At 45.5% G+C, this 14204-nt stretch overlaps 1 protein-coding gene across 1 annotated transcript; it reads left to right on the top strand.

The window, feature by feature from the left end:
- Positions 1-12816: 12816 nt before the first annotated feature.
- LOC141060841 (olfactory receptor 1G1-like) lies at positions 12817-13740 on the top strand. Its single transcript, XM_073557217.1, has one exon. The coding sequence runs from the start codon at positions 12817-12819 to the stop codon at positions 13738-13740; it is 924 nt and encodes a 307-aa protein (XP_073413318.1).
- Positions 13741-14204: the final 464 nt, after the last annotated feature.

Here is a 14204-nt window from a genome sequence, read left to right as displayed (position 1 = left end):
GAGTTACACTGGAGTTCCTCCTGACAGATGATCCCAAGAACTATACTTGTACGGCAGGCAGCTGTAGCCTGCTTCGGGGACTCCTCACTCCTAAGTCCCGGCTCACTATCCAAGTTGCTGTTGTGCCCTCAAGTCTTAGATGGGAGTAGTGCATTTACAGCTCACTACTCCACCGGTGTCTGCTGTAGGACCATTAGTATCCATACAACCTTGGGGACCGGGCCCCGGCATTGCGCTTACAACTTCTAGGCAGGGTTCTCTCCTAACCCACATCCGCTGTTCCCTTTTACTCCTACGTTCCGTACTAGTTTCTCCTTCTTATGGAAGATCAGGTTTCTGTTCAATGCCTTTCTCCTTTCCTTTCCCGTGCCAGCAGACCCAGGTCACTGAGATCTGCTGCAGCACCTCCTTCCTCCATCCCTCTCCCAGGGATCTTCTCTCCTCTGACCCTGAACTGAACTCCTAAACCTTCCCGCTCTTTTATGTATTCTAACTCCACCCGCCTCCCAGCATTTTTCGTGTTCCAAGCAGGGAGCCACCAAAGGCGCTCTGCTACACTCCAAGCAGGGAGTCGCAATGTGGCTTTGCTGAACTACTGTGTTGTGTGGGATGCAAGTGTTGGAGCGTAGTCAGGAGCCTCCAACTTACCGGGATGGTGGGGTACCACACCTCAGGAGGAAGTGCAGTACCTCTGTGGCAACTGAATCCTCAGGGGCGCCACATGTACATTGTGCAAAGGTCAAATTTGTACTCTTAATTTCTATATATTCTATTATCAGAAATTTTTATTGTGTTGTCCTTCTCACAGTCTCTTTAAGCATCTATCGAATAATCTGATGTTGATTTTTGGGTCTGCACTTGGACATTTTGTAACATGAATGCATTAATATGCTCCACACAATTCTTCAGGTTTCAGCCTTACACAGAATTATAATATGAGTAATTAAACGTGTCTCAGAAAATTAGAAAATCGTCAAAAAGTACATTCACTTCAGTTCAACAATATGGGTCTGGTGTCTCTCATCTTCCTCTTGACAATACCCCATATATTCTCTATGGGGTTAAGATCTGGCGCGTTTGCTGCCAATCTAGCCCAGTGATACTGTTGTTTGTAAACCAGGTATTGTCACTTTTGGCAGTGTGGACAGGGGCCAAGTCCTGCTGGAGAATGACATTTCCATCTTCAAAAAGCTTGTCAGCAGAGGGAAGCATGAAGTGAAGGTCTTGATAAAACACAGAGGACCTACACCAGCAGATGACATGGCTCCCCAAACCATCACTGACTGTGGAAACTTCACCTCCAGCAGCTTGGATTGTGGCCTCTCCACTCTTCCCCAGACTCTGGGACCTTGATTTCCAAATGAAATGTAAAATTTACTTTAATCTGAAAACAACACCTTGGACCACTGACAACAGTCCAGTTCTTTTTCTCCTTGGCCCAGGTAAGACACTTCTGGTGTTGTCTATTGGTCATGAGTGGCTGACACAAGGAATGTGACACTTGTAGCCCATGTCCTGGATACGTCTGTGTGTGGTGGCTCTTGAAGCAATGACTCCAGCAGCAGTCCACTCCTTGTGAATCTACCCCAAATTTTTGAATGGCCTTTCCTTAACAATCCTTTCAAGGCTGCGGTTATCCCGGTTGCTCGTGCACCTTTTTCTACCACACTTTTTCCATCCACTCAACTTCCATTAATATGCTTGGATACAGTACTGTGTGAACAGCCGGCTTCTTCAGCAATGACCTTTCGTGGCTTACCCTCCTTGTGAAGTGTGTCACTGACTGCTTTCTGGACATCTGTCAAGTCAGCAGTCTTCCCCATGATTGTGGAGCTACTGAAACAGAATAAGGGACTTTTTTAAAAAGCTTAGGAAGCCTTTACAGGTGTTTTTTTGTTAATTATTCTAAATTTACTGAGATAATGACTTTTGGGTTTTCATTGGCTGTAAGCCATAATCATCAACATTAACATAAATTATCATTTGAAATAGATCACTCTGTTTGTAATGACTCTATATAATATATGAGTTTCACTTTTTGCATTGAAGAACTGAAATAAATTAACTTTTTCATGATATTCTAATTTTGTGAGAAGCACCTGTATATTCTACTAGTTGGAAAATCTTACCCACACATCCATTTATAAAGGGAAATTTGACATAATACCTCTCTTAACATACGCCATGTACTGCTCATATGCGCAGCACCCCAGTAGGTGGGCAGAACGGCTGGGTACAAAATCTGTGTCTGACAGTGAAACCACTGGCCCTTCCCCTGTGTTATGCCCTTCCCAATCTGCTGTCCAGGAAGGAGGCGCTGATGCTTCCTGTACACAATCTGCAGTTGCACAGACACAACAGTCACCCACCACATCCAGTTCGTTGTCCCAGCACAGCGTTCAGTTGTCCCTTGTCAGAATATATGTCTGTTCACACATTATATGTCTCCCCTTTAGCATATGTTCACAAGGATCGTTTTGGCTTTACTTTTTCCATTAACATTTGTGAGGGCTCTCACTCCTATATTTGGGAGGACCCTCCCTCATGCCAAATAGTTAGCAAGATAATGGAATACATATTCCCCATGCCTTTACGATGCCATTTCAAACATGCCCATTTGAATTTTGGGCATCGCCCACCGCCACCACCATTATGTCCAGCGCCATGTCCTCAACCTCCTCAGTGGAACTAGCCTCCCCATCACTCTCCAGCTGGGAAATCTGCAGCACTACCTTGGTGAAACGGCAGCACAATTTTCAGCTCTTAAAAGAGCTCATCTGTTTAGGTGATAAAGCTCACAATGCAGCCGAGCTGTTGAAAGTGATAAAAGACCAGACCGAACAGTGACTCTCCCCAATAAACCTTCAACCAGGTCTGGTTGTGTGCGTTAATGGGCATAACTTGGTGGCGGCTTTAAAGCTCGGCAAGCTGGTATGTGTTCCATGTATGGCCCATGTGCTGAACTTGGTTGTACAATGGTTTTTAAAAACATAATCTGACTTGCCGGACCTACTTGCCAAGGTATGCCGTGTCAGTGCATATTTTCGAAAGTCACCTCAGGCTTTTGCCCGTCTTGCTTTGCTGCAGCAGCGCTTTAATTTGCCCCATCACTGACTGATTTGTGTCCTGACCACAAGCTGGAATTCGACCTTTCATATGTTGGCAAAGCTTAGTGAGCAGCAGAGACCAGTGTCTGAATTCCAGCTTCTCAATGCCCATCAGTGTAACACTCAGGCCCCACAGATAACAACTGCTGAGTGATTGTGGATTGCTGACATATGTGACGTTCTTCGAAACTTTGCGTACTGCCCCATGTTGGTGAGCGCTGATGACTCTATTATCACCATAACCATCTCGCTGCTCTGTCTATTAAAATGTTCGTTGCAGTATCTCTAAGAGAAAGCGGTCAGACATCCGACCTCACGCTCCATTTTGAAATGGAGTTAAAAATGGCTTGTCAAGAATAAAATTTCCCTATTCTTCCTATTGATGTGGTTTCCAAAGGTCGGATTCCACCGATCAATAAGTTATCACCTACCTAACCTGTGGATCAGTGATTACTTGTTTTCATTAAAGAACCCCTTTAATTCAAACTACCGTAATTGTACATCCCAGTTACGGTGGCGCATGGTAGATGTGACAACACTCATACACAAAAACTGGACTTCTGAGGATTAATGTAAACAGCAAGGTTTCTCACTTTTCCTTAATCCTGACTGCAGATCCCCTCTTTTCCCAGTCATCACAGTCACCCTTCCATACATTCCCACAATAGTAAAAGCAGGGCCTCTCCTCTTGCTCCAGTACTCGTATGTCCTATTTTCTTAGTGTTTTACATACTCGTGGTGGTTTGAGGATCTAATTCATCCATGGTAGATTTCATATCAATAAAAAAATAAACACAATCTACACATTTTTCAGAATTTTCTCTGGTTTACCCATACAGCAATTTTATATTCAGATTAGACATTCATAAGACTAAGATCGACTTTCCTCCAAAGAAACAATTCTTTTTGCTTTCTATTTACATTTAACATTTTTCTATCTGTTTATCTACTCACATTTTTTCATTAAACCATTGATGTCAACAGCCAAGAGTTACCATATTAGAAGCTAAACTATAAAAAAAACTTTCTAGATTATCTCTCTTTGTAATCAATCTTCTGGGAATATATTCCCTTATAGTGATCAGGGGAAATCGCATATATACCTGTGCATAATAAAAGGAGATAGAAAGTTACATAGGTCCTGTGCAGAACCTACAGGTAATATTTGAGGATAGAAAGACAGATAGATAGATAATAGATAGATAGATACATAGATAGCTAGCTAGATAATAGATAGGTGATAGATAGATAATATAGATAGATAATAGATAGATACTAGATAGATAGATAATAGATAGATAATAGATAGACAGATAGATACTGTATATAATAGACAGATAGATAATAGATAGATAATATATAGATATAGATAGATAATAGATAGATAAATAGATAATAGATAGATATAGAGAGATAATAGATAGATACATAGATGATAGATAGATAGATAATAGATAGATAGATAGATACATACATAGATACATAGATAGATAGATAGCTAGATAATAGATAGATACTAGATAGATAGATAATAGAGAGATAATAGATAGACAGATAGATATATAATAGACAGATAGATAATAGATAGATACATAGATAATAGACAGATAGATAATAGATAGATGAATAGATAATAGATAGATACACAGATATATAGATATAGATAGATAGATAGATATAGATAATAGATACTTTAGATAGATAAAAGATAGATATAGAGAAATAAGATAGATAGATGATAGATAATAGATAAATAGATAGATAGATAATAGACAGCTAGATAATGGATCGATAAATAATAGATAGATAGATAGATAGATAGTCGGAAGACTAGATAGATGATATATAGTTAGCTCTTTATGATACCACACCATTATTTGTTTTTTTAGTCATCAGCCCTATTGCTGACAAATGGTATATCATTATTATATTTTTTTGTACCTGGAGTGACCCCTTAGTTTTTCTTTTCTTTTCAATTTTTGCTTCCCTATAAAGTCCCAGGCCGTTGGAGATGGCGCAGACTTTGCGTTGATGAAGACCATTTTGCTCCTGCTGTGTACATTGAGATAAAATAATCTACAGCCACATTGAAGTTATCACAGATATATTTTTCTGCATAATGATTTTTTTTTTATGATGACATCTATAATAATAAATGCCCTAACCAGCTTCCGGTTGTAACAACTTCCGTCCAGTTGTAACCGGTGACGTCACCACACACACACGCACGCACGTTAACCCTCAACACACCACACCGCCTCAACACACACTCCTCTCACCTTTCACCTCCACTCATGTCCACTCACTCTTTCACTCCACATACGTTCCTTTCTCTCACTCCGTTTCTCATACTCACACCGTCATCATCGCTGCCCCGACATCTTCCTCCGCCGCCGCGATCCAGGATCCAGACGTTCTCCAGGCCGCCGACATGTTCTTGCGGGACGCCATCTTAGATTTCGTGAAATCCCGCGATATTTAAGATGGTGTCGCCGCAACAACATGTCGCTGGCGTGGACGACATCGGGATCCAAAAAGATGGCGTCGGCGAAATCTCGCGAGATTACGCCGACGCCATTTTGGATCCCGATGTCGCCCATGCCAGCGACATGTTGTTGCAGCGACGCCATCTTGAATATCGCGGGACTTCAAGAAATCTAAGATGGCGTCCTGCAAGAACATGTCGCTGGCGTGGGCGACATCGGGATCCAAAATGGTGTCGGCGTAATCTCGCGAGATTTCGCCGACGCCATCTTTTTGGATCCTGATGTCGTCCACGCCAGCGACATGTTGTTGCGGCGATGCCATCTTAAATATCGCGGGATTTCACGAAATCCAAGATGGCGTCCCGCAAGAACATGTCGGCGGCCTGGAGAACGTCTGGATCCTGGATCGCGGCGGCGGAGGAAGATGTCGGGGCAGCGACGATGACGGTGTGAGTATAAGAAACGGAGTGAGAGAAAGGAACGTATGTGGAGTGAAAGAGTGGGTGGACATGAGTGGAGGTGAAAGGTGAGAGGAGTGTGTGTTGAGGCGGTGTGGTGTGTTGAGGGTTAACATGGCAAGAGGTGTTAACGACGTCCTCCATCTAGCATTCGTGAAATTGCGTCATTTACCTCACGCCGACTTGCTGTGCGGACGCTTGGCATTGCCTGTACCACCATGACTACTGCTGCCTTGGTCCTATGCCTGTTTACTGCCGGTGTCTAATTACTGGACCAATTTGCCTGTACTGCCATAACTACTGCTGCCTTGTTCCTCTGCCGGTGTCTAATTACAGGGCTAATTTGCCTCTACCGCCATAACTACTGCTGCCTTGCTCCTCTGGCGGTGTCTAATTACAGGGCCAATTTGCCTATACCGCCATAACTACTGCTGCCTTTGTCCTCTGCCTGTTTACTGCCGGTGTCTAATTACAAGGCCAATTTGCCTCTACCGCCATAACTACTGCTGCCTTGCTCCTCTGCCGGTGTCTAATTACAGGGCTAATTTGCCTCTACCGCCATAACTACTGCTGCATTGCTACTCTGCCGGTGTCTAATTACAGGGCCAATTTGCCTCTATCGCCATAACTACTGCTGCCTTTGTCCTCTGCCTGTTTACTGCCGGTGTCTATTTACAAGGCCAATTTGCCTCTACCGCCATAACTACTGCTGCCTTGCTCCTCTGCCGGTGTCTAATTACAGGGCTAATTTGCCTCTACCGCCATAACTACTGCTGCATTGCTCCTCTGCCGGTGTCTAATTACAGGGCTAATTTGCCTCTACCGCCATAACTACTGCTGCATTGCTCCTCTGCCGGTGTCTAATTACAAGGCCAATTTGCCTCTACCGCCATAACTACTGCTGCCTTGCTCCTCTGCCGGTGTCTAATTACAGGGCTAATTTGCCTCTACCGCCATAACTACTGCTGCATTGCTACTCTGCCGGTGTCTAATTACAGGGCCAATTTGCCTCTATCGCCATAACTACTGCTGCCTTTGTCCTCTGCCTGTTTACTGCCGGTGTCTAATTACAAGGCCAATTTGCCTCTACCGCCATAACTACTGCTGCCTTGCTCCTCTGCCGGTGTCTAATTACAGGGCCAATTTGCCTCTACCACCATAACTACTGCTGCATTGCTCCTCTGCCGGTGTCTAATTACAGGGCTAATTTGCCTCTACCGCCATAACTACTGCTGCCTTGCTCCTCTGCCGGTGTCTAATTACAGGGCTAATTTGCCTCTACCGCCATAACTACTGCTGCATTGCTCCTCTGCCGGTGTCTAATTACAGGGCCAATTTGCCTATACTGCCATAACTACTGCTGCCTTGCTCCTCTGCCGGTGTCTAATTACAAGGCCAATTTGCCTCTACCGCCATAACTACTGCTGCCTTGCTCCTCTGCCGGTGTCTAATTACAGGGCTAATTTGCCTCTACCGCCATAACTACTGCTGCATTGCTACTCTGCCGGTGTCTAATTACAGGGCCAATTTGCCTCTATCGCCATAACTACTGCTGCCTTTGTCCTCTGCCTGTTTACTGCCGGTGTCTATTTACAAGGCCAATTTGCCTCTACCGCCATAACTACTGCTGCATTGCTCCTTTGCCGGTGTCTAATTACAGGGCCAATTTGCCTCTACCGCCATAACTACTGCTGCATTGCTCCTCTGCCGGTGTCTAATTACAGGGCTAATTTGCCTCTACCGCCATAACGACTGCTGCCTTGCTCCTCTGCCGGTGTCTAATTACAGGGCTAATTTGCCTCTACCGCCATAACTACTGCTGCATTGCTCCTCTGCCGGTGTCTAATTACAGGGCCAATTTGCCTATACCGCCATAACTACTGCTGCCTTGCTCCTCTGCCGGTGTCTAATTACAAGGCCAATTTGCCTCTACCGCCATAACTACTGCTGCCTTGCTCCTCTGCCGGTGTCTAATTACAGGGCTAATTTGCCTGTACCGCCATAACTACTTGTGCATTGCTACTCTGCCGGTGTCTAATTACAGGGCCAATTTGCCTCTATCGCCATAACTACTGCTGCCTTTGTCCTCTGCCTGTTTACTGCCGGTGTCTATTTACAAGGCCAATTTGCCTCTACCGCCATAACTACTGCTGCCTTGCTCCTCTGCCGGTGTCTAATTACAGGGCTAATTTGCCTCTACCGCCATAACTACTGCTGCCTTGCTCCTCTGCCGGTGTCTAATTACAGGGCTAATTTGCCTCTACCACCATAACTACTGCTGCATTGCTCCTCTGCCGGTGTCTAATTACAGGGCCAATTTGCCTATACCGCCATAACTACTGCTGCCTTGCTCCTCTGCCGGTGTCTAATTACAGGGCTAATTTGCCTCTACCGCCATAACTACTGCTGCCTTGCTCCTCTGCCGGTGTCTAATTACAGGGACAATTTGCCTCTACCGCCATAACTACTGCTGCCTTGCTCCTCTGCCAGTGTCTAATTTACAGGGCCAATTTGCCTCTACCGCCATAACTACTGCTGCCTTGCTCCTCTGCCGGTGTCTAATTACAGGGCCAGTTTGCCTATACCACCATAACTATTGCTGCATTGCTCCTCTGCTGGTGTCTAATTACAGGGCCAATTTGCCAATACCGCCATAACTACTGCTGCCTTGCTCCTCTGCCGGTGTCTAATTACAGGGCCAATTTGCCTCTACCGCCATAAGTACTGCTGCCTTGCTCCTCTGACTGTTCACTGCCTGTGTCTAATTACAGGGCCAATTTGCCTCTACCGCCATAACTACTGCTGCCTTGCTCCTCTGCCGGTGTCTAATTACAAGGCCAATTTGCCTCTACCGCCATAACTACTGCTGCCTTGCTCCTCTGCCGGTGTCTAATTACAGGGCTAATTTGCCTCTACCGCCATAACTACTGCTGCATTGCTACTCTGCCGGTGTCTAATTACAGGGCCAATTTGCCTCTACCGCCATAACTACTGCTGCCTTGCCCCTCTGCCGGTGTCTAATTTACAGGGCCAATTTGCCTCTACCGCCATAACTACTGCTGCCTTGCTCCTCTGCCGGTGTCTAATTACAGGGCCAGTTTGCCTATACCGCCATAACTATTGCTGCATTGCTCCTCTGCTGGTGTCTAATTACAGGGCCAATTTGCCAATACCGCCATAACTACTGCTGCCTTGCTCCTCTGCCGGTGTCTAATTACAGGGCCAATTTGCCTCTACCGCCATAAGTACTGCTGCCTTGCTCCTCTGACTGTTCACTGCCTGTGTCTAATTACAGGGCCAATTTGCCTCTACCGCCATAACTACTGCTGCCTTGCTCCTCTGCCGGTGTCTAATTACAAGGCCAATTTGCCTCTACCGCCATAACTACTGCTGCCTTGCTCCTCTGCCGGTGTCTAATTACAGGGCTAATTTGCCTCTACAGCCATAACTACTGCTGCATTGCTACTCTGCCGGTGTCTAATTACAGGGCCAATTTGCCTCTATCGCCATAACTACTGCTGCCTTTGTCCTCTGCCTGTTTACTGCCGGTGTCTATTTACAAGGCCAATTTGCCTCTACCGCCATAACTACTGCTGCCTTGCTCCTCTGCCGGTGTCTAATTACAGGGCTAATTTGCCTCTACCGCCATAACTACTGCTGCCTTGCTCCTCTGCCGGTGTCTAATTACAGGGCTAATTTGCCTCTACCACCATAACTACTGCTGCATTGCTCCTCTGCCGGTGTCTAATTACAGGGCCAATTTGCCTATACCGCCATAACTACTGCTGCCTTGCTCCTCTGCCGGTGTCTAATTACAGGGCTAATTTGCCTCTACCGCCATAACTACTGCTGCCTTGCTCCTCTGCCGGTGTCTAATTACAGGGCCAATTTGCCTCTACCGCCATAACTACTGCTGCCTTGCTCCTCTGCCGGTGTCTAATTTACAGGGCCAATTTGCCTCTACCGCCATAACTACTGCTGCCTTGCTCCTCTGCCGGTGTCTAATTACAGGGCCAGTTTGCCTATACCGCCATAACTATTGCTGCATTGCTCCTCTGCTGGTGTCTAATTACAGGGCCCATTTGCCAATACCGCCATAACTACTGCTGCCTTGCTCCTCTGCCGGTGTCTAATTACAGGGCCAATTTGCCTCTACCGCCATAAGTACTGCTGCCTTGCTCCTCTGACTGTTCACTGCCTGTGTCTAATTACAGGGCCAATTTGCCTCTACCGCCATAACTACTGCTGCCTTGCTCCTCTGCCGGTGTCTAACTACAGGGCCAATTTGCCACTACCACTTCACAACTACTGCTGGGCAATTACAGGGTCAATTAGTATCTGTTTACTCTACAATACTCCAGGACGCCTTCTTCACTGCCAGATAACTGCCAAATAGACTCCTTTACCTGTGCCAACATGAGTCATAACAAAAAGTATGCCAATGCCAGTGAAAGGAAAGCAGCTTTAGCACTACGACAAAAACAACGCCGTGCTAATGAGACTCCTGAGGAAAAACACCATCGCCTTGAGAAGATTAAGGCTTTTAAACGCCGTCGCCTCACACACGAATCCCCTAACTCTAAATCCATAAGATTGGCTGAAGAAGCCTCTGCACGCCATCACCGCCGACAACAGACGGCCTCTTCCTCATCATTATTATTAGACTCACAACAGGATGCTTCCACATCAGCATGTGGAACAATTTACTGCTACACTTCATCCCATATGCCGTTCACTGACATAACTAATCAGCAATCTGTTTCTGCCCTATCAATACCACCATTCAATACCGATGCACAGTATGCCAATGCCAGTGAAAGGAAAGCAGCTTTAGCACTACGACAAAAACAACGCCGTGCTAATGAGACTCCTGAGGAAAAACAGCATCGACTTGACAAGATTAAGGCTTATAAACGCCGTCGTCTCACACATGAATCCCCTAACTCTAAATCTATTACATTGGCTGAAGAAGCCTCTACACGCCATCACCGCCAACAACAGACGGCTTCTTCCTCATCATCTATAATAATAAATGCCCTAAGCAGCTTCCGGTTGTAACAACTTCCGTCCAGTTGTAACCGGTGACGTCACCACACACACGCACATGTTAACCCTCAACACACCACACCGCCTCAACACACACTCCTCTCACCTTTCACCTCCACTCATGTCCACTCACTCTTTCACTCCACATACGTTCCTTTCTCTCACTCCGTTTCTCATACTCACACCGTCATCGTCGCTGCCCCGACATCTTCCTCCGCCGCCGCGATCCTGGATCCAGACGTTCTCCAGGCCGCCGACATGTTCTTGCGGCGACGCCATCTTGGATTTCGTGAAATCCCGCGAGATTCAAGATGGCGTCGCCGCAAGAACATGTCGCTGGCGTGGACGACTCGGGATCCAAAAAGATGGCGTCGGCGAAATCTCACGAGATTACGCTGACGCCATTTTGGATCCCGATGTCGTCCACGCCGGCGACATGTTCTTGCGGCGATGCCATTTTGGATCGGCGAAATGCCGCGATAGTCAAGATGGCGTCGCCGCAAGAACATGTCGCCAGCGAGGACGACGTCGGGATCCAAAATGGCGTCGGCAAAAACTCGCGAGATTTCGCCGACGCCATTTTGGATCCCGCCGTCGTCCACGCCGGCGACATGTTCTTCCGGCGACGCTATCTTGACTATCGCGGGATTTCACGATACTCAAGATGGCATCGCCGCAAGAACATGTCGCCGGAGTGGACAACGTCTGGATCCAGGATGGCGCCGGCGGAAGAAGATGTCGGGGATCGTGGAGCAGCGGCGATGACGGCGTGAGTATGAGAGACGGAGTGAGAGAAGGGGTCGTATGTGGAGTGAAAGAGTGAGTGGAGATGGTGAAAGGTGAGAGGAGTGTGTGTTGAGGAGTGTGTGTGTTGAGGGTTAACATGGCAAGAGGTGTGATGCTATCGCATCCTCCCGATGCGATAGCATCGGGCAATAATCTAGTGGACAATATTTGTCTGAAATGACTGTCATATGACTGTAAAAATGAAGTCATAGATATATTTTTGAGATAACAGTGATGACTGTATTCTGTTCATTTTATGGGGCACCTTTGTGGTGCTTTGTCAGGTGCATTCCGGGCGGAATCTGCCTGAAGAAGACACTGTGAGCACATCCCTTAACTGCTCACAAGGCTCCTATCTCCAGGATAACCTTATTAAACTGGGGTTTGCACAATTGTCCACCCTTGACCATCTTCTAAAGAGCCCAGGCTGAAGGCACCATGTCATCGCACTTAGAGTCTTTTTTAAACTTTCCATTACTGAGAAATTGAACAAAACTCCTTCCTAGCAACTGATCTAATTAGTGATGAACGAGTATAGTCGTTAGTTGAGAATTCCCGAGCATGCTCGGGTGATCTCCAAGTATTTAGATGTGTTCCGAGATTTAGTTTCTGTCGCCGTAGCTGCATGACTTGTGGCTGCTAGACAGCCTGAATACATGTGGGGACTGCCTGTTTGTTAGGAAATCCCCACATGTATTCAGGCTGTCTAGCAGCCTTAAATCATGCAGCTATGGCGACAGAAACTAAATCTCCAATCACGCCAAAATACTCGGAGATCACTCGAGCATGCTCGGGAAATCTCGAGTAATGAATATACTCGCTCATCACTAGATCTAATCTATCCTATTATTTTCCATCTCTGATTTATTTTATTTTCATTTCAGCCTAGGTAGATCAATGTCTTAAAACAAATGCAAAATCCAATGAACGAGTATGACGACAATTTTACCGAATTGTACAACCCGCAGAGAATTTCACTTGGTGGGTTTTTCGAATTATCCGGAACTTCGTCTTACATTGTTTCTTGGGATCTTCTTCATGTATTTGATCTGCATATTGGGAAACCTTATCATTCTTATCATTGTATGTCTGGCTTCCAAACTCCATACTCCAATGTATTTCTTCCTGTGCAACCTGTCGATCCTGGACATGATATACGTCTCTGTCATAGCACCAAAACTGTTGGCCATTATGATAACTCAGGACACCAGCGTTTTGAACTCTCAATGCTTTCTTCAATTATTTCTGTATGTCTTCTGTGTTGGGACTGAGTTCTTCTTATTGACGACTATGGCTTATGACAGATATGTGGCGATTTGCATTCCGCTGCGTTACATCCTTCTTATGAATAAGTGGATATGCTCCATATTGGCCTTCTTATCTTGGAATTTGGGTGCCATAAATGCTTTGGTGCACACCTTACTAATATCAAAGTTATCCTTCTCTGATGCCACGGAGATCAATCATATATTCTGCCATATGATGTCAATCTTGAAACTTTCTTGCATTGACAGCACACACATTCATCTTTTAATAACCGCGAGTGGGACTACTTTGGGATTTATTTGCATGATGCTCATTTTTACCTCCTATATTCATATCATATCTACTATACTAAAGATCAAAACTTCATCTGGAAGGCAAAAGGCCTTCTCAAGATGCTCGTCTCATATTACCATTGTGCTCTTATTTTGCTTGTCATCTCTCAGCCTGAATATGAAAGCTGAATCGGAACAGTCCCAAGAACAGGACAAGTTGCTGACCATGATCTGCGTTGCTGTAGTTCCAATGTTAAACCCACTGGTATACAGCTTGAGGAATAACGATGTTATAACAGCTCTAAGGAACATCATTTAAAGGGATTTCCCATCTAGACAACCTGTGGTTCTACCCCTAATGAATCAATCTATCAAAAATTCAATTTGTAGTAAGGTATTTAAAACTGAGATAATATGGAACCATATTAGATGGTTAAAGAGAGTATGTAAGCACAAAATGGCTGTTCAAACCAAGAACTGATGGTCGATGCACCCTTAGCGTGGCAGAACAGATTAGTGTACCTTCCCACCTAGTTGTTTTTCATGCTCTTCCACACTCCTACTCCCTGATTCACAGCTCTGTCTTTACAGACACCAGAAGAGGGCAAAGATAGTTGGAAAACAAGAAGTTAAAAAAACTGCACTAAACTCCTTGGCTGTCCAAGGGTGAAATGAGTACCTTTGCTTGGTTTGCATAGTCATTTTGTGCTGACAGACTCCTTTAAGCATTGAATTGAATAGTACCGCATGTGAGTCACTGGAATTTCTTCAATACTTTGCACC

The sequence above is a fragment of the Dendrobates tinctorius genome, unplaced genomic scaffold (genome assembly GCF_039654945.1).
Source record: "Dendrobates tinctorius isolate UK_male_01 unplaced genomic scaffold, ASM3965494v1 ptg000245l, whole genome shotgun sequence".
In the NCBI taxonomy this organism is placed as follows: Eukaryota; Metazoa; Chordata; class Amphibia; order Anura; family Dendrobatidae; genus Dendrobates; species Dendrobates tinctorius.
The sequence above is the reverse complement of the archived record's forward strand: the minus strand, read 5'-3'. Positions and strand labels throughout refer to the sequence as shown.